This window comes from Polypterus senegalus, chromosome 9, assembly GCF_016835505.1.
Source record: "Polypterus senegalus isolate Bchr_013 chromosome 9, ASM1683550v1, whole genome shotgun sequence".
NCBI lineage: Eukaryota > Metazoa > Chordata > Cladistia > Polypteriformes > Polypteridae > Polypterus > Polypterus senegalus.
The window spans coordinates 111,503,143-111,529,172 of NC_053162.1; the positions used below are offsets into that span (position 1 = coordinate 111,503,143).

The window sequence follows — 26,030 nt, forward strand, 5'->3', positions numbered from 1 at the left end:
GTTTGTGGTCCATGAGAGCCCTCAGTGTCAGGATGCGGACGATGGTAGACTTCTTAGGCGTAAAACCAGACTGCTCCGGTCGCTGGTAGGTGAGCAAGTGATCACGGATCCTATTGAGGACAACCCTGGTAAGGACCTTACCTGGCATAGAGAGCAATGTTATCCCTTTGTAGTTGCTGCAATCCAGATGATCACCCTTCCTTTTCCAGACAGGGAAGACAAGTTCCATTTTCCAGTCAGTTGGGATGATGCCAGTCTACCAAATGCAAGTAAGATTGCTTGCAATTCCAGGAGGACAGCCTTACCACCAGCCTGGACAAGTTCACCCAGGATGCCACAGATCCCTGCAGCCTTGCCTCCCCAAAGTTGGTTCACCACCTGTGCAATCTCGATGAGACTGGGTGGTTCACAGTTAATTTGAGGATCAGCCTCAAGAATCGTGGACCTAGAGATATCCAACATCCTAGCCGGAGGATCAGCTTTGAACAGCTACTCAAAGTAGCCAGCCCAGCAGGTCACAACTGCAGTGTCATCAATAAGGACCATTCCATCAGCTGCCCTTGACTTCTACTCTCCAAGGAACAGATTCGGATTTGTGTAATGTTTTGATTCCTCTGTAAGCAGGACGTGGGACGCTAGACCACAGATGGTGTCTCACTTTCTCACAGATTCCTCTAACAAACACCTCTTTATCTGCCCTCAGAGCCCTCACAACCGTCCTTCTCAGTTCCCGATACAGACCAGAGTTGCCATTGAGCCGTGCACTGTGATTTCTCTCGAGGATATCCAGGGTGCCCTGCGAGATGAAACACCTCCTTCTGGGACAACCGGTAACACCAACACAACCCTCAGCAACATTCACGGTCTTGTCATTGAAGGTCTCCCACATCACATTAGGTTCAGCAGTCGCACCCAAATTCACAAGTTCCTCACACAAACTGCTTGCATACTCATTAGAACCAGCCGGGTCTTGGAGTATGGCCGATTCCAGGCTCTTTTTCCTAATAGGTGGTAACCTACTGGACCTAAGCTGGATCTTGAGAGAAGCAACAACAAGTCTGTGGTCAGAATTCACAAACTGGGCACTTCTGTAAACCCTGCAGTTTTGGAAGTGCAAGCAGCGTCTGCCCATGAGGATGTGATCGATTTCCTTTACTGCACCACCAGTATTGGAGTACCAAGTCCAATGATGCGACTCAGGGCACTGGAACCAGAATCCAGCAGTTTACAGCCCCTGACCTTTTGGAAAGTCAAGGAACATGGAGCCACTTTCATCGCGGTAACCAGACCCATGGGAACTGAGACAATCCTCATTGTCAGTGCCAGTGGCTGCACTGAAGTCACTCATGACCAGAGGAGTGTCACCACGTGGGCACCCATCAACCACCGAGTGAAGTTACGAATAAAATGTCTCCCTCACTGAGACATCACTCACCGCGGTCAGAGCATACACCGAGACAACAGACAAGGCACCCAGGGAGTGCCGTGATCCGAGTCTCATAATACACTCGTTCAAAGAAGTGATATCGGACACCATCGGAAGAAGCCAATCCACTACAGCAACAGCTACTCTGTAAGTGTGACAGCCATCACCTACAGAAATCTGGCCAGTCCCAGATCTGTGCACCTCAGAGAGTGACTCCACTGAAATGCAGAGTTTACACAGCTCCTCTGATAGCAGAGGAAGATATCATCATGCTGGAGAGACAAGACATTCCATGCGCCTACCCGGATGGGCCGCCTCAAACTGGGACCCGAGTGTTGCCGTGCAGCGGGCAACACATGAGCACCACGGCAGTTCTGATCCCCAACAGAACTGACCTCATTGGCTCTCCAATGGTTTCAACTTTTCTGGGTATGGGGCTCCCGAGGGCTTTCCCTCATCCTCTTCATGATGCGACCAGCCTTCACAGCAGAGCTACTCCCACGGAGAGCAAAAAGGAGTCCTTTCTGTCGTCTCGAAGCTGTGTGAAGTTTTTTTACAGTGCCTGGAGTGCCAATTTTGTCACCAACCCCCATAATTTCCCTGCAAGCAGTCTTCCAACTTGCAAGGCCATATGCAGTTTAACATCATACTCAGGACCAGGTAAAAGCATGTTTAATAAAAACTGACATCTTGGTTGCTGAAAAGTCTTAATTAAAACATAATTTAAATGAAAAGCCCTAAGTATCACATTAGTCATGAGCTATTACACACAAATATGCCAAAGCATGAAATGGGAAAAAGTCTGTGTTTGTAACAATACCCAGTTATAGCAAGGCCACTATTCTTCTTCCTGCCTCCTTCATATGTTGTTGCTGCAGCAAGGAGTGTATATAACAGGCTATTGGCAATGTTTAAAATTTGTTTATTTTTGCAATGAAAAGATTCACACTGGTGGAAAAACAGGCAGGGGAGGTCTCACACCAAGTATCAACATTTTCATTAGAGGGTTGTTTCTATTTAAACTCCCAGTTTGGAAGTTCAACCCCAAATAATTCTTAAACCATCTTTAATTTCAGGAAAAAGAACAAGTACATTCCAAAGTTGAGGTCAATTCTGTATGCAGTGTACCTCTACTACTTAATTTTGGTGATAACTTCAAAACTCTTTTATATCACTGTTACTTAATCATACCCTTCAACCCTCTGTTAGCTTCATGGTAAACACAGTAAACTCCACACCATGCAACCACAAAAAACATCAGGAATATCCTACCAGATAGGGATCACTTCAACATTTGCAAGCATTTACAATAATTTTGTGGAAAAATAAAACTTCAAATATTTTTATCATGTACAGTGTATGCAAATACACCTAAAAATGCAAATGTACAGATACTTTGAAGTGAACTTTATTTACATATTACTTTAGGGAAAAAAAACACAAATGATGAAGTATATCTGTGAGTTCTTCACATTTCCATAAATACTTGGCATACGAGTAGCTGTAGCCTGTACTCACAAAAAAGGAAAAAATATATAAGGTCACCCGAAGTGGGGGACATGCAAATGGCCCCACATATTTTTCCATATGTATAAATAGGTCAATGGAACAGCCAATAACTTTTGATAAGTAAAGCAAGATCTTATTAATTAAAAGTCAGTTTCAGGTGTGTTAAAATCTAGGAAAAATGCCAGAGTTTCAGTTTAAAGCTCAGAATGTATATCTTGTAAAATCAGTTATTAAAGTAATCATTGACAAAGCACAAGTAAATAAGATACCTTTATATTTCTTACTTAATGTTTATAACTACATATTTGAACATTTTTCGAATTAATTGATTAATGACCTCTGAAGGCAATGTCCAGTCAAAACACCGGTTTAAGACATTATTTAATAAAATAGAATAAAAGTTCACCTGTTGACCTGGTTCACATTTGGGGCATTGACACAATGGATGACAAAATTCAAGCTTTAAAGTATCTCTGAAATCTCCTTCAGACTCTTCATCTGTCCATTCAAACAGATAACGTACCTTAAACAAATATAGGAAAAACATTTTAAAGAAGTACATTGACATTTTTATCTCAGTTACCACTTTGCATGTAACTCTTCAGAAAAAACAAATAAATATGCATTTAAGATATACTAAAATTAAAGTATTTATTGCACATACTGTATTTCTGTTCTGAGGCATTTCTATTTATTTAAAGACATTTTACATTAAACGAAGTTTCTACTGAAAATGAACATCCTCATACAGTTTATTATGGACTATTATTTAAGGTCACCGAAAGAAAAGGTATGGTTAACTATCAATTAAACTATACATTTAAATAATTATAAAGGCAAAATATTGTATACTGCAGGGAAAATAGATGCTATAATAAATCATCTATATAAATAAAATTGTAAGCAATTTATGTTTGGAAGACTGTTTGTCTGCTAATAGTGCAAAACAACAGAACCAATTTCCCCAAAACTTTGCAAGTGACTTGTTGTTGGTCCAGCTTAAAACACAGGGTACATGTAATATTGGGGAGAGGGAATAAAACAGGAGGGGGGCAACCCAAAAAAACAGGATAAATACTGAGACTACAATTCCTACATGGCAGTAGGTGTGTGCTATAACTGATATTGGAAATCATTATCAGCACGCACAAAGTCATCTACTAGGCAAAGTGTGATATAACAGACCACAGGAATATATAGCATTTTCTTTTCAACTAATCTGCATAACAGTTTCATTGTTTCACCGGATTACAAGTTTGTCTGAATGTATGTTCTTTTGTCTCATTATGGGTTGTATTTATCCATGTTCAGATCTCCAAAAGAAAGTTTTTTCCCATGTGAACTGACAACATCAAGTACTTTGGCACTTAACTTAATAAGTATAATAAAATAAAGTTATTTTTTAAAACTGTCATTGAAATGGGGATTAAAGCTTGTAAAATTATAATAAATAAAGACTATACTTAATTAATGAAGGATAGTTTCCATTAGATTTTGTTTGCCCAGGGACCAGTGGTGTTTCGAGCAGCTCGCAAGTTTGGGGGTATAAGTGGTTTGATTTGTTCCCAAGGACTTTACACTGGCTTGTGAGCTGTTCCCCTTGGAGTATTGGGTGTGTTTCTTCAAGGTTTAATACTGGCAGTGCTCTGTGACCTGGCAGATGAAAAACACTGACTTTACCTCATTTAGTTTAAAATGATGACCAAGAAAAATTTGTATTCTTATGTTTTCACATAGATCTTGGATAACAAACTTTTTAAAGGAATAGGTGTGTATGGTGACTAAAGTTGGACAACTGTAAACAATGTCAAAAACATCCATGCCATGAATATAATTTCACATTGCTTGTGTTACATAATCTACTTGTCAAGTCATCTAGTTATGTGCTAACAACTTTTCAAACACAAGTATTTTTACTAAAATATTGTTAAACACACTACTTCAGGAATATGACTCTATGAACGAAAATTGACCTTATTCCGATGCAAACAAGTACTGTTTTTAGATTGTAGACCTGCATCCAGTGCTTAAATTAACATTAATATCCATAAATGGAGTACCTCAGGATTATTTGGCAGTGACCTGAGAAAACGCACAGGTAATTTGACTTTCTCCTTGTTAAAGTATCTTAGATATGCACAAGTGTAAAGCAAACTTTGTTCTTGATTAAATTTTCCTCGCTTTTGCTTAACTTTTACTCTTAAGTTGCACATGTCTCTTAGTGAGCTTTTCACTGCTGACAATATGTAAAGTGCAATGTTGGCCAATGAATATGCTGGTACTTGGGATAGGACGAATGAATGAGGATGAAGGCAGATCTTCATTTCAAATACTCACTGCATTTGAGTGTGATTCATTTAAGTTCATGAGGGCATTTTGCAGATGTAGGTTATTTTACAATATTTTAGAAACAGCATGTATTTAAGACGTTGTGAGCACATGACCGGATGTTTTCGATAGTGTTTGCTGTTGTCTAACATTGGTGACCACAGTTACCTATTCTTTCAGATATTTTGTTTGGCATTACATTTTTTTCTTGGCCATCACTATAAACTGCATAGGATAAGTAATAATAATATGTATGTTGAATATATGGAGGAGCTAAAAGCCACTTATGGACCACAAGGGGGCGTACCACTCCCCAAACCTTGACACAGACAGGCTGAACCACAAGTTCAACACAACAAACGTTTTATTCTTTAGTGGGGAAGTGTTTTCTGTTGCTTCCCACTTCACAGCACAGTACAGTACACAAGCACCAAATAATATGACATACAATCCTTTCTCTCCGCTCCTTGCAAACTTGGTTCTCCACCTGCCGACTCTGGTTCGTCAATGTGAGGCTGGCAAGTCCTTGAATAGTGTCCAACTCTAAAGTGCTTCTGTTCTTACGCCCACGTGGTCTGCAAGCACTTCTGGATGCCCTAAAAAGGCTGCCTTCCCCTATCCTCCCACTTCTTGTGCTGCTGGCCCATATATATATATATATATATATATATATATATAAACACACACTAGGGGGTTTCTCCCTGCTTGCTTCGCTTGCTAGCCACTTCGTGTTTCTGCCGCTTGCATTGTGAAATGGGGGGCTGAACGCACCCCAAGGAGAGGCGGTCACTCCTCCGAAACCCTGTCTTAAATGGTGATACATTGGGAAACAAATACAGATTTTTTTACCACCTCTTTGCTGGATCACCTGCTAGCTTGCTGCTGCTGCTGCCATGCAGCGTGATCTGCATCTCGCACGGTGCTTCGAACATTTAAACTGTACAGCAGCTGTCCTACTCTTTGTCTTTTATTTCCGGCCCCGGCGTGGTTATATCTCTTGGCACAAATTCTCATCTCGCGGAACTTGAGTTCTTGATATTTTTTAGTTTATAATTTAAAAACGGAATAAGAATCTGAAAATCTAACAACATCACTTTAAAGTTCGATAAATTTTGAAAAGAATGACACTAAACATATATATGTAGGTTTTAAAATAGGCCCAATTTAAAGTGTGACAACAAATGTGACATAAAAATGCCACCGTTGCACTTTTAGGCTTAGGATTATACATATATATATATATTGAACACACACAAGGAGAAGTGGTCAGATCATCTGCTGCGAACTGCGTGTTTTGCTTGTCATCACTTTAAGAGTTGAGAGCAAGTTAAAGTGTCTCTCGCAGGTAATTGGATATACAATTTTAAAAGCTTTTTTTTTCTTTGGAATTGTTTCAATTTCATTATTTGCACTTTTACTTTAACACTAGAATTACCAGAGCCTACAAAAAAACTTGTAAATCCATCCATCCATCCTCTTCCACTTATTTGAGGTCGGGTCGCAGGTGCAGCAGCTTCAGCAGAGAGGCCCAGACTTCCTTCTCCCCGGCCACTTCTTCTAGCTCTTCTGGGAGAATCCCAAGGCGTTCCCAGGCCAGCCGGGAGACATAGTCCCTCCATCGTGTCCTGGGTCTTCTCCAGGGCCTCCTCCCAGTTGGACGTGCCCGGAACACCTCACCAGGGAGGCTTCCAGGAGGCATCCTGATCAGATGCCCGAGCCACCTCATCTGACTCCTTTCGATGCAGACAAGCAGATGCTCTACTCTGAGCCCCTCCCGGATGACAGAGCTTCTCACCCTATCTTTAAGGGAAAGCCCAGACACCTTGCGGAGGAAACTCATTTCAGCCACTTGTATTAATGATCTCGTTCTTTCGGTCACTGTGCTGCTACAGCAGCCCTTGTTAATATTGTTATTAAACCGTTTGGTACGTTCCTACCTCCACCCCCTTTTAATTAATACATTTGGTATTTCCCTAGCTCCCTTTTTGCTATTGGTGCTGCTTTGTTTTTACTTTAGTTCCCACCATATTGTATTTAGGTTAAGGAAATGATTGTCCTTTTACCTTCAAGTCATCAATGGCTTTATATTCTAATACTTGTATTACTTATGGCAAGAAATCTACATTAAAGTATACGGACTCTCAGCCTTGACTTCTTGGTGAGTAAACTATATGTCCACGTTCACTACAACCAGTTGGGCGACGCAGACTCCGTACAGATTGGGTCTTGGGAGAGAAGCCTCGCTAATACGCCGTTCAGGGACAGAATAGTAAAAGGACGGATTTCTAATGCCTGATCGTGTCAAGCCCGGGGCTAAGCAAAGAACTGTTCCTTAAGTACTTGTCTTCGTTTACCTAAAACGCTGAACCCTTTAAACGCTACTAGTCAAGGACAGCTCAAACGGAGGCTATCTTGCTATTTTTGTCTTTGTTCAGTTTACTTAGTAATTTTACTTTCAATTTCCACGCTGTTGAAGGGCTCTGTACAAATATCATTGTTTATTGGCTCACTGCGTAGCGAAGGAGTTGGAACTTTCGCGCCGACACCGCTGCGATGCTGTTTTACTGAACTTTCTGTGACCCCTGCGTGCTCGCTCTCAGCTCGACCCCGCCCAGCGCTCCTCATCACAGTATGTCTCAGCAGGAATCAGCGCATTCACTAGAATTGGAGTCCCAGGAAACAAAGGTGAATTACTCCCACCCGAAGATGATATTGGGATAGTAGGTGAACTGTCTGCCCGACCTAAATGAACAGTTAAGCCGTCTTTAAAAATCAGAGAAGGGTTTGAAAGTCAAAGGATAGAAATGTCAAACAGACGTTTAGATTTATGGAGCAAAACTATTCATTGCATTGCCGTTGCTAATGATGCCAGTGATAGTCCAGAGCAATTAAAGGACTTGTTTGCAAGACTTAAACATACCTATGAGAACTATGAAAGACATTTTGAGAAGTATTATGCCTTTTTGTTAAATATAAACATGGAAGAAGCATTACAGGAGTTAAATAGCATTACTCTCCTTGATCAGCAAAGGCACATCACATTTCTTGAAGTCAAGTCAAGGTTAAAAAATAGGATAAGGCAGTTTAATGATACTGCATCCTGCTATTCTGTCTCGTCTAGGCACTCTAGAAAATCATTTAGATCTCTATGATCAAATTCCCAGAGATCAGACTTAAGCAACCAACTGGTTTTAGCCCGTGCAGAAGCAGAGGCAGCTAACATTCAGACTACTTTTATTAAAAAGGAAGCAGCCCTTAAGGCAGAAGCAGCTCGCATGCAAGCAGAGGCAGAGGCTCAGTTAGAGGTCCTCCAAACGCAACGAGAGGAGGCAGCAGCTTTGGCCAAATTGAGTATTTTGGAAGAGGCCATACAGGAAGAGGACGAAGTCAACCATCCCCTCAGGCTGACCACCACAGAAGATACCGTAAAACGAACTTCTCAGTTTGTCTTAGATCAGAATACTGACAATGTCTTTAAGTCCACAATAGAAAGCTTTACATACAATACCCCAGCACATTACCTCCCAGAAGATGCCACACCACCCAGTAGGGAAGACCACTCTAATCCACACCCCATTGCGAGTACCATGAATCCCCGCAAGTATTCAAAACTCATACCACCTACTGATGCACTGCCAAGACCTTTCCCAGATATAGTTAATCAGAATTTCGTTAAACCTCCCAGGAAATGCTATATGCTTCCAGAAACTCAGTTATCTTTAATGCGTCATGTCGTAAGACACCCGGCCTTTGGACAACCTGAACTGAATCCATCTGCAACTCCATTTACCCCAATAGTGCCTGAGCATGATCCAGATGCCATCAGCTACAGTAATCCGCAAGGAATACCTATGGGCATGAAATCAGAAAGAGCTGAAATATTGGACTTTGCAAGGTACATGATCCGCCGAGAACTCATCAATACTGGTCTCACAAGGTTCGATGACCTCCCAGAAAACTATAGGAGCTGGAGATCCACATTTAAGACAGCAATCCACGACCTAGACATCTCACCTATGGAAGAACTAGATCTACTGGTGAGATGGCTTGGGCCGCAATCGACAGAATATGCCAAAAGACTTAAAAATGTCCATATAAACAATCCATCCACAGGCCTCACCCTTGTCTGGGAGAGACTAAACCAAACATATGGAAGCCCCGAAGTCATTGAGCTTTCCTTATTCAAAAGACTACAGGACTTTCCTAAACTGTCCAACAAGGATGACCGCAAGCTTTTGGAACTTAGTGACCTTCTTCTTGAACTTGAAATTGCTAAAATAGTTCCACATCTACCCGGTCTCAGTTATTTAGATACTGCTCATGATGTTAACCCCTTGGTGGCAAAACTGCCATACCATCTTCAAGAGAAGTGGACTTTGGCGGGTTCCAAGTAAAAGCAGCAGCATCAAGTATCCTTTCCACCTTTCTCCTTTTTCTCAGAATTTGTTAGACAGATTGCCAAGGCCAAAAATGATCCAAGCTTCTCAATGAATGGAGCACACGTGCCAAGCTCAACAACAGCAAGATATGAGAACTTGAGTGCTAGACATAAGAACCTAAGGAGCACTATTTCCGTTCGTAAGACTGGAATCTCAGACAACACATCAACTGCCAGTAAGGATGTGACAGAAGAGAAAATTGACGATCCCAACCATTACTGCCCAATACATAAAAAACAGCACCCTCTAAAGAAGTGTCGTGCTTCAGATAGAAGCCCATGCAAGAGCGCAGGGAATTTCTTCGAAGGCATGAAATCTGCTACAGGTGTTGCGCTTCAATGGAGCACTTTGCCAGAGAATGTAAGGCCACTATTCAATGCTCTGAGTGTGGCAGCGACCAGCACGTTACTGCGCTCCATCCACATTCCCAAGAGGACTCTATCCCCTTCTCCAGGCATGGCGGGGAGAGCTCTGAACAAATGCCAAGGCCAGTATCATCTAAATGTACCGAGGTATGTGGAGAAGGACTTTGTGGAAGATCCTGTGCCAAAATATGTCTTGTAAAGGTGTTCCACAAGGAACAACCAGAGAAGGCCATTAAAATGTATGCTATTTTAGACGAACAGAGCAATTGTTCACTTGCAAATCCAGAGTTCTTTGACCTGTTCAATCTAAAGGGAAACTCTTCACCCTATACCCTAGGCACATGTGCAGTCCTAGTGAATGCTACAGGAAGAAGAGCAGATGGTTTTATTGTGGAAGCAGTGTGAGGGAACACACAGTTTCCACTTCTTACGCTGATTGAATGTGACCAGTTACCAAGGGACAGGGAGGAGATCCCCACGCCTGAAGTAGCACGGTGCCATCCTCACCTGAAGCATATAGCCAGCTGTGTCCCACCTCTTGACAAGAATGCTAACATCTTGCTTTTGCTGGGCAGAGACATTCTAAGGTACGTCAATAGTGTAATGGCCCAAATGATGCCCCTTATGCCCAGAGACTTGATTTAGGTTGGGTCATTGAGGGATATGCCTGCAAAAATAAAACACGCAGACCTTACAGCGTCCATTCTTATAAGACAAGTGTGATTGGAAGGGGGTGTGTCTCTTACTTCAGACAATGCCCATGCCACTATTTCATGAAAGAGAGACCTAATCTGCAAACACAGGTATTTGATAACATACAAGAGCTCGGTATGGTTATGCCTGAGGACGATCTTGGTCATACAGTTTTCCAGACCACCAGTGACGACAACAAGGTAGCTCCTTCTGTTGAAGATAAGGAGTTCATCAAAATTATGGACCAGGAATTCTGTAAACATAGTTCTAACAGTTGGGTAGCTCCATTACCCTTCCACAATCCAAGGCCCATTCTTCCCAATAATCGTGAGCAAGCGGTATTAGGATTTGCTTCACTTAAGAGAACACTGAAGAACTGACCAGAGATGAAAGAGCATTTCATAACATTCATGCAGAAAATACTAGACAACAATCATGCCGAATCAGCTCCAGCATTGAAGGAAGGTGAAGAATGCTGGTATCTTCCATCCTTTGGCATATACCATCCTCACAAGCCAGGACAAATTAGAGTAGTCTTTGATTCAAGTGCACAGTACAGAGGCATATCTCTCAACAACGTACTTTTAACAGGTCCGAACCTAACTAACAACCTTATCGGAACGCTTACACGGTTCAGGAAGGAACCTATTGCGGTGACAGCTGACATCCAACAGATGTTCCATTGTTTCATCGTTAAGAAAGATCATCGAAACTACCTCAGGTTTCTCTGGCACCATAACAATGACATCAGTGATGAAGTCATAGACTACCGTATGAGAGTCCATGTTTTTGGAAACAGTCCATCCCAAGCAATAGCAACATATGGGCTTAGAAGAACAGCTAGAGAAGGAGAGGAAGAATATGGCTCAGATGCCCGAGAGTTTGTAGAAAGAGACTTCTATGTAGATGATGGACTTAAATCCTTGCCGAAGAAGCCATTGATTTGGTCAAGAGAACCAAACTGCTCTTATCTCAGGCCAACCTTAGGCTTCATAAGATAACATCCAATAGCAACAATGTGATGAAGGCCTTCCACCCTGATGACCATGCAAAGGATTTGAAGGACTTAGACCTAAGAGTGGATGTACCACCTATCCAACGAAGCCTTGGCCTACACTGGGAAGTGACTTCTGACACTTTTACTTTCCAAGTTTCACAAACCGAAAGGCCATTAATCAGACGTGGAATCCTGTCTGTAGTAAACAGCCTGTATGACCCCCTAGGTTTTGTGACTCCTGTGACCATTCAGTGAAGGGCAATACTCCGGCAGCTCACTGAGGGGGAGAGAGATTGGGATGCACCATTACCATTGAACCTAAGGCCAAAATGGGAGATGTGGAAGGAATCCCTAAAGGCTTTAGAACAGCTTCACATCCCACGTTGTTATTTCTCTGCTTCACTGACAACATGTCAAAATAGAGAAATCCATGTCTTTTCAGATGCATCCACAGAAGTCATAGCTACAGTGGCCTACCTTTGGGCAACTGATCCTGAAGGACCAAACTGGTTCCAAGACCTGCATATACCATCCCCAGACTTGAATTGTGTGGTGCGACATTAGCTGTAGAAATGACCGACTTCCTATTGAATGAGATAGACACTAAAATTGATGTTATCAAATTTTATACAGACAGTAAGGTCGTGCGGGGTTACATATATAACCGCACCAAGAGATTTTATGTATACGTTGCAAACAGAGTAGAGCATATAAGGAAGACCAGCAAACCAGAACAATGGCAGTATATTCCATCTGACATGAACCCTGCAGACATTGCTACGAGATCAGTCCCAGCTGCTCTTCTCGCTAAGTCTTCCTGGTTCTCGGGACCAGAGTTTCTGCTATGTAGGCCTCCTGCAATATCTTCCAGTACCTATCATCTCATAGACCCAGATGATCCTGAAATTCATCCTGAAGTTACCTCTCTGCGAACCATGGCTCACTCAGCCATAATCCTTGGGTCATGCCGCTTCGAACGATTCTCTTCTTGGACAAAACTTGTTCACACGATGGCTCGTTTAGCCCACATCACTTGGTGTTTCCAGAAGACAAACAAGCCATGGATGGCACATGTGCAAGGAGCCACCAAGTATATCAGAACTTGAGCTAGCAGAGATAAACATCATCCGTCACGTACAAGAGGAAACCTTCCCAGAAGAGATGAAATATCTTAAGACCGGAAAACGGGTCTTCAAGGGAAGTCCCCTCTTTAGACTGAATCCCATGGTAGATGATCTTGGCATGCTGAGAGTGTGCGGTCGTTTGAATAGAGAAAGCTTCCTTGGGAAGGAGCAGTACATCATCATGAGTAAGTTTCCCACCAAGGAAGACACCTCACTGAAGGTGCCATTAGAGTCTCGGGATTATGGATCATTGGAGCAAAAAGACAAATCGCCATCATTATAAAAAGGTGTGTCAAGTGTCAAAAACTAAGGGGTAGGCAACAACATCAACAAATGGCTGACCTACCAGTTGATAGGCTGAGCACAGAACCACCCTTTACCTACGTTGGGCTTGATGTTTTTGGACCATGGACAGTTGCAGCACGAAAAACCCGTGGTGGGCAAGCTAATAATAAAAGGTGGGCAGTGATGTTCACTTGTTTAAGTGTACGAGCTGTACATATCGAAGTGATCGAATCAATGGACGCCTCAAGCTTGGTTAATGCTCTCCGCAGGTTTTTTGCCATCAGAGGACCAGTGAAGGTTTTAAGGTCAGACTGTAGAACAAATTTTATTGGTGCATGCAAGGAGTTACAGATTGACTCCAAGCGTATTGCAAACCACTTGCGAAGTCAGGGTTGTGAATGGAAGTTTAATCCACCACATTCCTCACATATGGGTGGAGCATGGGAAAGGATGATTGGAATGGCAAGACGGATACTGGATTCCATGTTAATTGATGTGTACCCTTCTCACTTGACTCACGAAGTGTTAACTACTTTCCTTGCTGAATTGACAGCAATAATTAATTCAAGCCCTTTAAACCCAATTTCTTCAGATCCAGTTGCTCCTGTTATTCTAACCCCAGCTGCCCTTTTGACACAGAAAATTGGGACTCCACATGGAGTCTTTGGCAGCCACGACCTTCACAAAAGCCAGTGGAGACATGTACAACACCTTGCCAATTGCTTCTGGAAAAGATGGAGAAAAGAGTATCTGAACCTTTTACGAGACCGCAGAAGATGGCAAGTACAAATACCTAACCTTCAAGAGGAGGATTTGGTCTTACTGAAGGATCACCAAGCTCATCAGATTGATTGGCCCATGGGTCTCATTGTAAACACCATGCCCAGTGATGATGGAAGGGTCCACAAGGTTGAAGTAAAGACTGCCAGGGATGGGACTAAGACCTTCTTCAGACCAGTCACCGAAGTTGTCCTGATACTTCATCACAAAGACCAATTCAGTCCCACCATGGCTGATGTACCGTGAACCTTCAGAGGTCACACCAATCTCCACCATCTTCAGTTACAAAGGTTTTACTTGTGACTATTGAATCTGAGAACTCATTTAAGTTTTATTGTTGATTGTGGCTGTTCTTGTAATGTTAATATTCAAGATTAATAGTGCTATCTGACGATACCAGGGAGTGTGCTGCTACAGCAGCACGTGTTAATATTGTAATTAAACTGTTTTGTACATTCCTACCTCCAACCCCATTTAATTAATACATTTGATATGTCCCTAGCTCCCTTTTTGCTATTGGCGCTGCTTTGTTTTTACTTTAGTTCCCACCATATTGTATTTAGGTTAAGGAAATTATCGTCCTTTTACCTTCAAGTTATCAATGGTTTTACGTCCTAATACTTGTATTACTTATGGCAAGAAATCTACATTAAAGTATACGGACTCTCAGCCTTGACTTCTTGGTGAGTAAACTATCTGTCCACGTTCACTACAACCAGTTGGGCGACGCAGACTCCGTACAGATTGGGTCTTGGGAGAGAAGCCTCGCTAATACGGCGTTCGGGGACAGAATAGTCACTACCCATAGCTCATGACCATAGATTAGGGTAGGTACGTAGATTGACTGGTAAATTGGGAGCTTTGCCTTACAGCTCAGCTCCTTTTTCACCACGACAGACCGATGCAGAGCCCGCATCACTGCGGACGCTGCACCGATCCGCCTATCGATCTCACGCTCCATTCTTCCCTCACTCGTGAACAAGACCCTGAGATACTTTAACTCTTCCACTTGGGGCAGGATCTCTCCCCCAACCCTGAGAGGGCACTCCACCCTTTTCCAGCTGAGGACCATGCTCTCGGATTTGGAGGTGCTGATTCCCATTCCAGCTGCTTCACACTCAGCTGCAAACCGATTCAGAGAGAGCTGAAGATCATGGCCTGATGAAGCAAGCAGGACAATATCATCTGCAAAAAGCAGTGACCCAATCCTGAGTCCACCAAACCGGACCCCTTCAACGCCCTGGCTGCGCCTAGAAATTCTGTCCATAAAAGTTATGAACAGAATCGGTGACAAAGGGCAGCCCTGGCGGAGTCCAACTCTCACTGGAAATGGGCTCAACTTACTGCCGGTAATGTGGACCAAGCTCTGACACCAGTTGTACAGGGACCGAACAGCTCTCATCAGGGGGTCCAGTACACCATACTCCCGGGGCACCTCCCACAGGATTCCCAGAGGGACACGGTCAAACGCCTTTTCCAAGTCCACAAAACACATGTAGACTGGTTGGGTAAACTCCCATGCACCCTCCAGGACTCTGTTAAGGGTGTAGAGCTGATCCACTGTTCGCGACCAGGACAAAAACCACACTGTTCCTCCTGAATCCGAGGTTCGACTGTCTGACGGACCATCCTCTCTAGAACCCCCAAACAGACTTTTCCAGGGAGGCTGAGGAGTGTGATCCCCTATAGTTGGAACACACCCTCCGGTCCCCCTTTTTAAAGAGGGGGATCACCACCCCGGTCTGCCAATCCAGAGGCACTGTCCCCAATGTCCATGCGATATTGCAGAGACGTGTCAACCAACACAGTCCTACAACATCCAGAGCCTTGAGGAACTCCGGGCATATCTCATCCACCCCCGGGGCCCTGCCACCAAGGATTTTTTGACCACCTCGGTGACCTCAGTCCCAGAGATGGGAGAGCCCACCTCAGAGTCCCCAGGCTCTGCTTCCTCATTGGAAGGCATGCTAGTGGGATTGAGGAGGTCTTCGAAGTACTCCTCCCACCGACCCACAACATCTCGAGTCGAGGTCAGCAGCGCACCATCCCCACCATATACGGTGTTGACACTGCACTGCTTCCCCTTCCTGAGATGCCAGACGGTGGACCAGAATCTCCTCGAAGCCGTCTGAAAGTCGTTCTCCATGGCCTCCCCAAACTCCTCCCATGCCCAAGTTTTTGCCTCAGCAACCACCAAAGCCGCATTCCGTTTGGCCTGTCAGTACCTATCAGCTGCCTCCAGAGACCCACAGGACAAAAGGTCCTATAGGACTCCTTCTTCAGCTTGACGGCATCCCTCACCGCCGGTGTCCACCAATGGGTTTGGGGATTGCCGCCATGACAGGTATCGATCACCTTACTGCCACAGCTCCAGTCAGCTGCCTCAACAATGGAGGCACGAAACATGGCCCATTCGGACCTAATGTCCCCCACCGCCCTTGGGACGTGGTTGAAGTTCTGCCGGAGATGGGAGTTGAAGCTACTTCTGACAGGGGACTCTGCCAGATGTTCCCAGCAGACCCTCACAACACGTTTGGGCCTACCAGACCTGGCCGGCATCCTCCCCCCCCCGCCCCACCATCAGAGCCAACTCAGCACCAGGTGGTGATCAGTTGACAGCTCCACTCCTCTCTTCACCCGAGTGTCCAAGACATGTGGCCACAAGTCCGACGACATGACCACAAAGTCGATCATCGAACTGATGCCTAGGGTGTCCTGGTGCCAAGTGCACATATGAACACCCCTGTGCTTGAACATGGTGCTCGTTATGGACAATCTGTGATGAGCACAGAAGTCCAATAAAAAAACACCACTCTGGTTCAGATCGGGAGGGCCATTCCTCCCAATCACGCACTTCCAGGTCTCACTGTCATTGCCCATGTGAGCACTGAAGTCTTCCAGCAGTACAAGGGAGTCCCCAGAAGGTATGCCCTCTAGCACCCCCTCCAGGGACTCCAAAAAGGGTGGGTACTCCCTCCCAACAGAAGGCGGAGGGAGACTACCCTCTCGTCCACCGGGTTAAACCCCAATGACAATGAACAGGCTCCAAGTCGAGGGGTAATAAGTATGCCCACACCCACTTGGCGCCTCTCACCAGGGGAAACTCCAGAGTGGCAGAGTCTCCAGTCCCTCTTAAGGAGATTGGTTCCAGACTCTAAGCTGTGCATCGAGGTGAGCCCGACTACATATATCTGGAACCACTACCTCGTGCACTAGCCAGCTTCTGTAGCCGAGGATCGGACCGCCAAGGTCCCTGCTTTCGGCCACCAACCAACTCACACTGCACCAAACTTCCCTTGGCCCCTCCCTATAGGTGGTGAGCCCACCTTAAATTCGTTCGCATCTCTCCATCAGTGGATTTTGTCCTGTAAATGTGCCGATTAAGACAAGCAGCAAGCGGTCTGCTATTACATCCCCCCACCATCACAGAACCTTCACAAAGCTCTCCCAGCTGGGAGTGAAATGCTGGAGTTTTAGAGTGGAAATAATAGATTGTTAATTGGAATACATGCATTTTATGTGTGTTCCATTTCTACAGTAATCTGTGTAAACACATTGTTAAAACAGAAACTTTTTCATATTTTAGTAATAAATGTTACAAAATGTAGGCATAAACTATAGAATGTGTGAAGCCTGAAGTCCAAAGATCAAATAAACACTTTCACAAAAGGTTCAAGGACGATACAACAGCTTCCGTGGTATAGCAGTAAGATTTGCGGACTTGTAATCAAGAGTCCCCAGTTTGATCCCGACTACCTGATATATTTGCTGTTTTCAGTAGTGAGCTGCTCTTATTGTTATTATTATACAGTACACACATACATTTGATTTGCGTCTGTAACAGACTGTGTACATTTATAGTACTGTACTTGTAAAAATTACCTTTTTTTTTTCCCTCTTTTATTCTCTCAGTCACGATCACGATACATACTACCACCCTAGGGATCTGACGCTGTTAGTTTTTACTTGAAACTGGGAATAATTGTAGATGTGAGTGGTGTTTTGAGGCAATGGAACCTGACATTCTCTGATCTGGAGGGATAAAAGCTGACACACAAACGCTGGTGAATTGGCCTTATTTGTATCTCACCGTCACTTTTATTTTTTTTTTTTATTCAGTTTTATTGAGTGTTCCAGTTCACAAAGAATTAGTATGCACCTTATGGTTTATGATGTCAAAAACAGAGACATATGTATATATGATATTTGGACTTATTCATTATATGACCTTTTATGAGGTCAGTTCAGTGCAATATGCAATCATCAAATTCAAATGTTAACAGTTCACACACACACACAAGGACCGTCCTTCCTACATTTATGACATGGGTACCTGGTGCAATGCGCACACTTCTCTTTACGCTGTGGTTTCTATTACACACCTGAAAGAAAGAGACAATATATGTGACACTTTGAAGAAATCATTTTATGACCTGAATAGTACAGTGGAATATCGGTTCACGACCATAATTCGTTCCAAAACTCTGGTCGTAAACCGAGTTGGTTGTGAACCGAAGCAATTTCCCCCATAAGATTGTATGTAAATACAATTAATCCATTCCAGACCGTACGAATTGTATGTAAATATATGTAAAGATTAAGCACAATATAGTTAATTACACCATAGAATGCACAGTGTAATAGTAAACTAATGTAAAAACATTGAATAACACTGACACAAAACACCCAGGCTCCCTGATCAGCTACACGAGCAGGCTCGCTCGTGCTCTCTCTCTCTCTCTCTCTCTCTCTCTGTAGCACACACACACAGACCACAACCCCCACCCCCCCATCAGCAGCACGCGCTCTCTCTCTCTGCGCTTGCTCGCTCGCTCACACGCTCTCTCTCTCTCACTCTTTTTCTGAACAGAGGGGAACATTTGAACAAATCCGAACTTTAATTTAAAAACCAACCACAAGCAACCAAAAAAGCAACATTGCAGGAGTTCATGCTAATAGCCTTACAGCCCGATCGCTGTAAACACTTTTTTTGAAATGAGTTTTAAGCACAGTGGAAAAAAGAGAAAAGTAACATTGCAACAATTCACGCTACAAACTGAAAAATTAACTTTTGAAAAATCCGTAATACAAAAACCACCAAGAAAACTAACCTTGCATAAGTCGAGTTCTGGCATGAAGTGAGGCGGAAGAGTCTGGCTCCACAATGGTGGGATGTTTTCCTTCAAGTGTTTTCTCTCTTGTGATTTCTTGGATTTCTGGTGTTTATAGCTGTTTAACTGGTGGGAGTGAAAGCCTCATGCAGCCATTCCAAAAACAAAGTTCTTGTGACCCAAACCTTCGTGTTTGCCCTCCACATTACTGGCAGTCTGGCTTTGTTTACATTGTGCTGCTTGAAAGCACGAGGGTTCTCAAATTGGTAAATGAGTAAACTGGTAAACAGTTTTTCCACCTCTTCCAGCACTTGAAGCCTCTGCCTGTTTAACGCTGTAACTTATTTTGCAATATCACCTGCTTTAATAGATTCTTTCTGCTTTAGAATAGTCGAAATCGTAGACTTTGACTTCTTGTACTTGGTGGCAAGATCAGTAACACGAACGCCACGCTCAAACTTTTCAATAATTTCTCTCTTTACTTCGATTTAAATTTTCTTCAAAACTTTCTTCTCACCACTCTTCACTTGCTTAGAAGCCATAGTTAACTGCAAAAGCACACGAAATACTGTAGAGCACAAAGATAGCTCAAGTAAGTGGCTCTGCTTAAATGAACCAGCCAGGCAGGCAGGCACGCGGCTTGCTTTCTCTCTGCTGTACCCCACTCCCCCCAGTCAGTAGCAGGCAGGCATGCGGCTTGCTCTCTCTCTGCTGTACCCCCCTCCCCCCCGTCAGTAGCAGGCAGGCACGTACATGCACGCAAACCTCCCCTCCCCCCCTGTCAGTAGCAGGCAGGCAGGCACGTGGCTAGCTCTATCTCTCTATCTCTCTCTCTCTCTCTCAGCAGCAGGCAGGCACGTCTGACTGAGAACAATGCTACACGTGTGGAAATCATAGGCGCGCACAAACCGAAAGGGAAACTGGCTTTGTTTCTATACCGAGTGTGTGGTCGTGAACCGAGGCAAAAGTTTGGCAAACTTTTTGGTTGTGAACCGAGTTGTACGTGAACTGAGACGTACGTGAACCGAGGTTCCACTGTACCAATCAGAAAACATCATCGCACTAATGCAATATTATTTGAAAACGAACAGCGTCAGATCAGGTGTGAATTTATACTGGCGCTCTTAGTTACTGTCTGATCAGGAGGGGCGAGTGGGATTTGGGGGTTAAAGCGTTAGAAGAACCATAAATTTATACCTAATGTCCCATATATTTGTCTGTTTCTTTTTTTCTCCATGCACGGGGGACACTGTGAAAAGAAGAGCGTTCAATCTGAACTTGCAGAGGAACTTCATTGTCGCATCTTACTAGAAAAGGCAGTGGAAAAAGAAAAGGAGGATGCAACATCGACAAGCTTCTGTTTCAAGACAGCCACTTCCCCAGGAAAGTAAACCGAGTCAGTGTCAAGTGCCCTTTAAATGTAATAGAAACAATAGCATAGTGGGAAGTGTGCACATTACATAGGTACACACGTCATAAATGTAGGAAGGATGGTTCTTGCAGCACAAAGAAAAAAAAGGAGACAAATATATTGAAAATTGGGTATAAATTCATGGTAATTGTAAAAGTTAGCTGTTTTCAGTTTAATTCTATCAATCACGATCACGCTCTAACACCAACGCCCCTCTTCTGATCTGACTCTAAGTAACAGCACCAGCATAAATTCACACCCGATCTGACGCTGTTCATTTTCAAACAATACTGCATTAGTGCAATGATGTTTTCTGATTGGTACTATTCAGGTCATAAAATTATTTCTTCAAAGTGTCAAATATATTGTCTTTCTTTCAGGTGTGTAATAGAAACCACAGCATAGAGAGAAGTGGGCGCATTGCGAAAGATACACATGTCGTAAATGTAGGAAGGGCGGTCCTTGCATGTGAGTGAACTGTTAACACTTGAATTTTATGATTGCATATAGTGTTGAACTGATCTCATAAAAGGTCATATAATGAATAATTCCAAATATCATATATACCTATGTCTCTGTTTTTTTTGACATCATAAACAATAAGATGCATAATAATTCTGCGTGTGCAGGAACACTCAATAAAACTGAAAAAAAATAAATAAATAAAGTGACAGTGAGATACAAATAAGGCCAATTCACCAGCATTTGTGTGTCAGCTTTTATCCCTCCAGATCAGAGAATGTACAGTTCCATTGCCTCAAAACACTACTCACATCTACAGTTACTCCCAGTTTCAAATAAAAACTGACAGCGTCAGATCCCTAGGGTGGTAGTATGTATCGTGATCGTGACTGAGAGAAGAGAAAAAAAAAAGGTAACTTTTACAGGTACAGTAATATAAATGCACACAGTCTGTTACAGATGCAAACCAAATGTATGTGTGTACTGTATAATAACAATAAGAGCAGCTCACTACTGAAAACAGCAAATATAGGAGGCAGTCGGGATCGAACCGGGGACTCTTGATTACAAATCAGCAAATCTTACGCTACGACATGGAAGCTGTTGTATCGTCCTTGAACCTTTTGTGAAAGTGTTTATTTGATCTTTGGACTTCAGGCTTCGCACATTGTATAGTTTATGCCTACATTTTGTAACATTTATTACTAAAATATGAAAAAGTTTCTGTTTTAACAATGTGTTTACACAGATTACTGTAGAAACGGAACACACATGAAATGCATGTGTTCCAAATAACAATCTATTATTTCCACTCTAAAACTCCAGCACTTCACTCCCAGATAATCAAACAAGGCATGAGCTGGGAGAACATTGGGAATGTTCTGCGACAGTGGGGGGATGGAATAGTAGGCTGCTTGCTACTTGTCTTAATCAGCATATTTACAGGACAAAAGATGCTGACGGAGAGGTGCGAACGGATTTAAGTTGGGTCAGATTTATGGGTTTTCTCATAGGTTCTGGTAATTTTAGTGTTAAAGCTTCATTAAAAACAATATTTGGAATTACCTTTTCTTCAAGATCACATTGAATTTTGATTTCGTTTTTGGAGACACATTGTGACAACGCAACGTATAACTGCCCGTGAGTGAATATTGTTTCTGTTTCTCTAATAAAAAAATCTGACTTTTTCTAATGTTTGTTCCTGTGATTTGTTAATTGCCATAGCAAAAGCTATTCTTACGGGAAACTGTAAACATTTTAATACGAAAGGCATATCAAGATCTCCTTTGGTGTCTAATGTTATTCACGGAATTTATACATTACCTTTCTTGTCACCTGTTAAAATTTGCATCTCTTCTCCATGATCATAAATATACACCTGACCAAATTGTGTTTTCTTTGAAATTAAACTTGTCGTTGCTTTAACTTTTGTAGGCCAACAGATTCTCATAGTGTATGATCCATTATTATGTAAATCTACGTTTTGTGCATTGAATGATGCGAAGGTGAAAAGACTTTATTTTCTGCTCTTTGCCTTTTATTTCTGACCTAACTTTGTCCTGCTATTTTTTCGATTACACCTGGTCCTAATGATTAATTTCCTTTTGTTTGCACTAACGCAATCTTTACTTTCTTTTTTTTGATACTGTAGTGACTGACAAAATAAAGGTTTACAAAAGTTTTACTTGAATGATCGCCGACTTCGTAACCCCAAACACAACTTTCTAGCACCCTCTCCAACCCCTCATTCCCCGGGTCTTGCCCCCCCTTATCGCATCAATCAATACCCCGCTATCAGTCTTCCTTGCTGTACTCCACCCTCCCTCAATCGGACCTAACAGTCACTTAAAACAAAAAAGGCTTCAACCTGGCTGGGACACTATAATACTTTTGAATTTTACTGCTTTCATATTCTTTACCTTTCTCTGCATGTCTATCGCGCCATCGTTTGTCTGAGCCTTTCGAATTCCACTGCTTTCATAATCTCTTCTCTACCTTTTTCTCTCTCCAATGCTTTTGGGTCTCTTTTCTCCGTGCTGCTCTTTCTTCTTTGCTTAGTCGTTGACATTTCATCTAGAACGTATTGTCCTTATACGCTTCATATGTGCTGAAAGCACAGGATCTGTGTGTGCTACGTGACTTTACACGACTGAGTGTTTTGCTGGCCGTGCTCTAATTTGATATTGTTTGCGTTTCGCGGGTCTTTTAAGTGTCTTTTGAGAAGATCAAATCTCAACACCCTGCTTTTCTTTTCAAGGATTTTTTTTTATAATAGGGAGATATACAGTTGTGCTTGAAAGTTTGTGAACCCTTTAGAATTTTCTATATATCTGCATAAATATGACCTAAAACATCATCAGATTTTCACTCCTAAAAGTCCTAAAAGTAGATAAATAGAAACCAGTTAAAAAATCAGACAAAAATATTATACTTGGTTATTTATTTATTAAGGAAAATGATCAAATCTCTACTAATAAAAGGCAAAGCCTTCACTGACTGACTGAGTGAATGATCACTAATTCTCTAACTTCACGTGTAGATGGAAGGCTGAAATTTGGCAGGCTCATTCCTTACAGTTTACTTACAAAAGTTAGGCAGGTTTCATTATGAAATTCTACGAGTAACGGTCATAACTGGAACCTACTTTCGTCCATGTATTCGGCCATAGCCTGCAGCTCGATCGCAGTGTGAGACGGAGTTGCATCCCGCATCATCACGCCTCCCACGTAATTGAGTGCCTGCCCATATACGCTAAATATTCATGGGTGAAGGACTGTGCTTAGTATATTCATAAGTGCAGCTACTGCGGAAACCCTCTGACGCTGAACAAGCCTTTGTGCACTTATCAATAGGAAAGCAAGGTGTAAAGCTTAAGTTTAAATTACGTTCATAGACACGCTGCCGATAAATATTCGCAGGCAGATCCACAACTTAATACCGGGAATGCCTGTTGAACATCTTAGATTCACGAGTACCGATTTGGGTAGTGATCACTTTGATAAATGAAACCTGTTCAAAAAATGCATTACACAATTGAGAAGGCTGCAAAAGAATATACAGTGGGTACGGAAAGTATTCAGACCCCCTTCAATTTTTCACTCTTTGTTATATTGCAGCTCAGAGACAGAATTGTGGCAAGGCACAGATCTGGCCAAGGTTACAAAAAAAATTTCTGCTGCACTTAAGGTTTCCAAGAGCACAGTGGCCTCCATAATCCTTAAATGGAAGACGTTTGGGACGACCAGAACCCTTCCTAGAGCTGGCCATCCGGCCAAGCTGAGCTACCGGGGGAGAAGAGCCTTGGTGAGAGAGGTAAAGAAGAACCCAAAGATCACTTTGGCTGAGCTCCAGAGATGCAGTCAGGAGATGGGAGAAAGTTGTAGAAAGTCAACCTGCATCACTGCAGCCCTCCACCAGTCAGGGCTTTATGGCAGAGTGGCCTGTCGGAAGCCTCTCCTCAGTGCAAGACATATGAAAGCTCACATGGAGTTTGCTAAAAGACACCTGAAGATTCTCTGGTCTGATGAGATGAAGATAGAACTATTTGGCCTTAATTCTAAGCGGTATGTGTGGAGACAACCAGGCACTGCTCATCGCTTGTCCAATACAGTCCCCACAGTGAAGCATGGCGGTGGCAGCATCATGCTGTGGGGGTGTTTTTCAGCTGCAGGGACAGGACGACTGGTTGCAATCGAGGGAAAGATGTATGTGGCCAAGTACAGGGACATCCTGGACAAAAACCTTCTCCAGATTGCTAAGGACCTCAGACTGGGCCGAAGGATTACCTTCCAACAAGACAATGACCCTAAGCACACAGCTAAAATAACGAAGGAGTGGCTTCACAACAACTCTGTGACTGTTCTTGAATGGCCCAGCCAGAGCCCTGACTTAAACCCAATTGGGGCATCTCTGGAGAGACCTAAAATGGCTGTCCACCAACGTTTACCATCCAACCTGACAGAACTGGAGAGGATCTGCAAGGAAGAATAGCAGAGGATCCCCAAATCCAGGTGTGAAAAATTTGTTGCATCTTTCCCAAGAAGACTCATGGCTGTATTAGCTCAAAAGGGTGCTTCTACTAAATACTGAGCAAAGGGTCTGAATACTTAGGACCATGTGATATTTCAGTTTTTCTTTTTTAATAAATCTGCAACAATTTCAAAAATTCTTTTTTTTGTCTGTCAATATTGAGTGCTGTGTGTACATTAATGAGGAAAAAAAAATTATTTAAATGATTTTAGCAAATGGCTGCAATATAACAAAGAGTGAAAAATTGAAGGGGGTGTGAATACTTTCCGTACCCACTGTAAAGCGAGTGACGTATACAAGCATATTCATAAGTACAGCTACTGCGGAAACAAAGCACGGTGTAAACCTTAAGTTTAAATTAAGTTCATAGACAGGCTGCCGATGCCGTTTGTCATGCCTACGAAAAATACGATATTCGCAAGTTACAAGTTTAATGAGAAGGTGCAGGGTGTAAACGAGACTTGTGATCACTTTGTAAGGGAGTTAAAATTGCTGGTGAATGACTGTGCTTATGCAAACGAATAGGAAAGCAAGGTGTAAAGCTTAAGTTTAAATTAAGTTCATGGACACACTGCCGCTGGGGTTTATCATGCCTAAGACGAATATGATATTCGCGAGATACAAGTTTACTGAGAGGACGCAGGGTGTAAACGAGACTTTTGATCACTTTCTAACGGAGTTAAAATTGCTGGTGAAGTGCTGTGCTTATGCAAGCGAGGATGAGATGGTCAGGGATAGAATAGTGTTTGGCACAAACTCAGTGAAAGTGCGAGAGAAACTTTTAAGTGCCGGGTCTGAGCTAAAATTAAATAAAGCCATGGACATCACTAGATCACACGAGATATTCGCGAGATACAAGTTTAATCAGAAGACGCAGGGTATAAAGCCTCAATGCTAAAGACCTGCCGAAGTCATGGAGAACATGAAAGGACGAGTTCAGAATATACACAGAACTTGCACTGCCAGAGGCAGAGGAAAACACTAAGTTCAGATTATTCCGTTATCTTATTGGAGAGAGCGGCAGAGAATTGTGTCAGGCGCTGACCGGTGATGTAATACCTGATGAGTTAA

At 42.9% G+C, this 26,030-nt stretch overlaps 1 protein-coding gene across 2 annotated transcripts in view; it reads right to left on the minus strand.

The window, feature by feature from the left end:
- ankrd27 (ankyrin repeat domain 27 (VPS9 domain)) overlaps window positions 1–26,030 on the minus strand; it is a 668,625-nt gene that overhangs the window by 91,521 nt on the left and 551,074 nt on the right. For both annotated transcript variants that reach the window (XM_039763577.1, XM_039763578.1), the window contains exon 20: window positions 3,342–3,458. In XM_039763577.1, coding sequence (XP_039619511.1) covers window positions 3,342–3,458 — 117 coding nt within the window. The remainder of the gene's footprint in view (window positions 1–3,341; window positions 3,459–26,030) is intronic.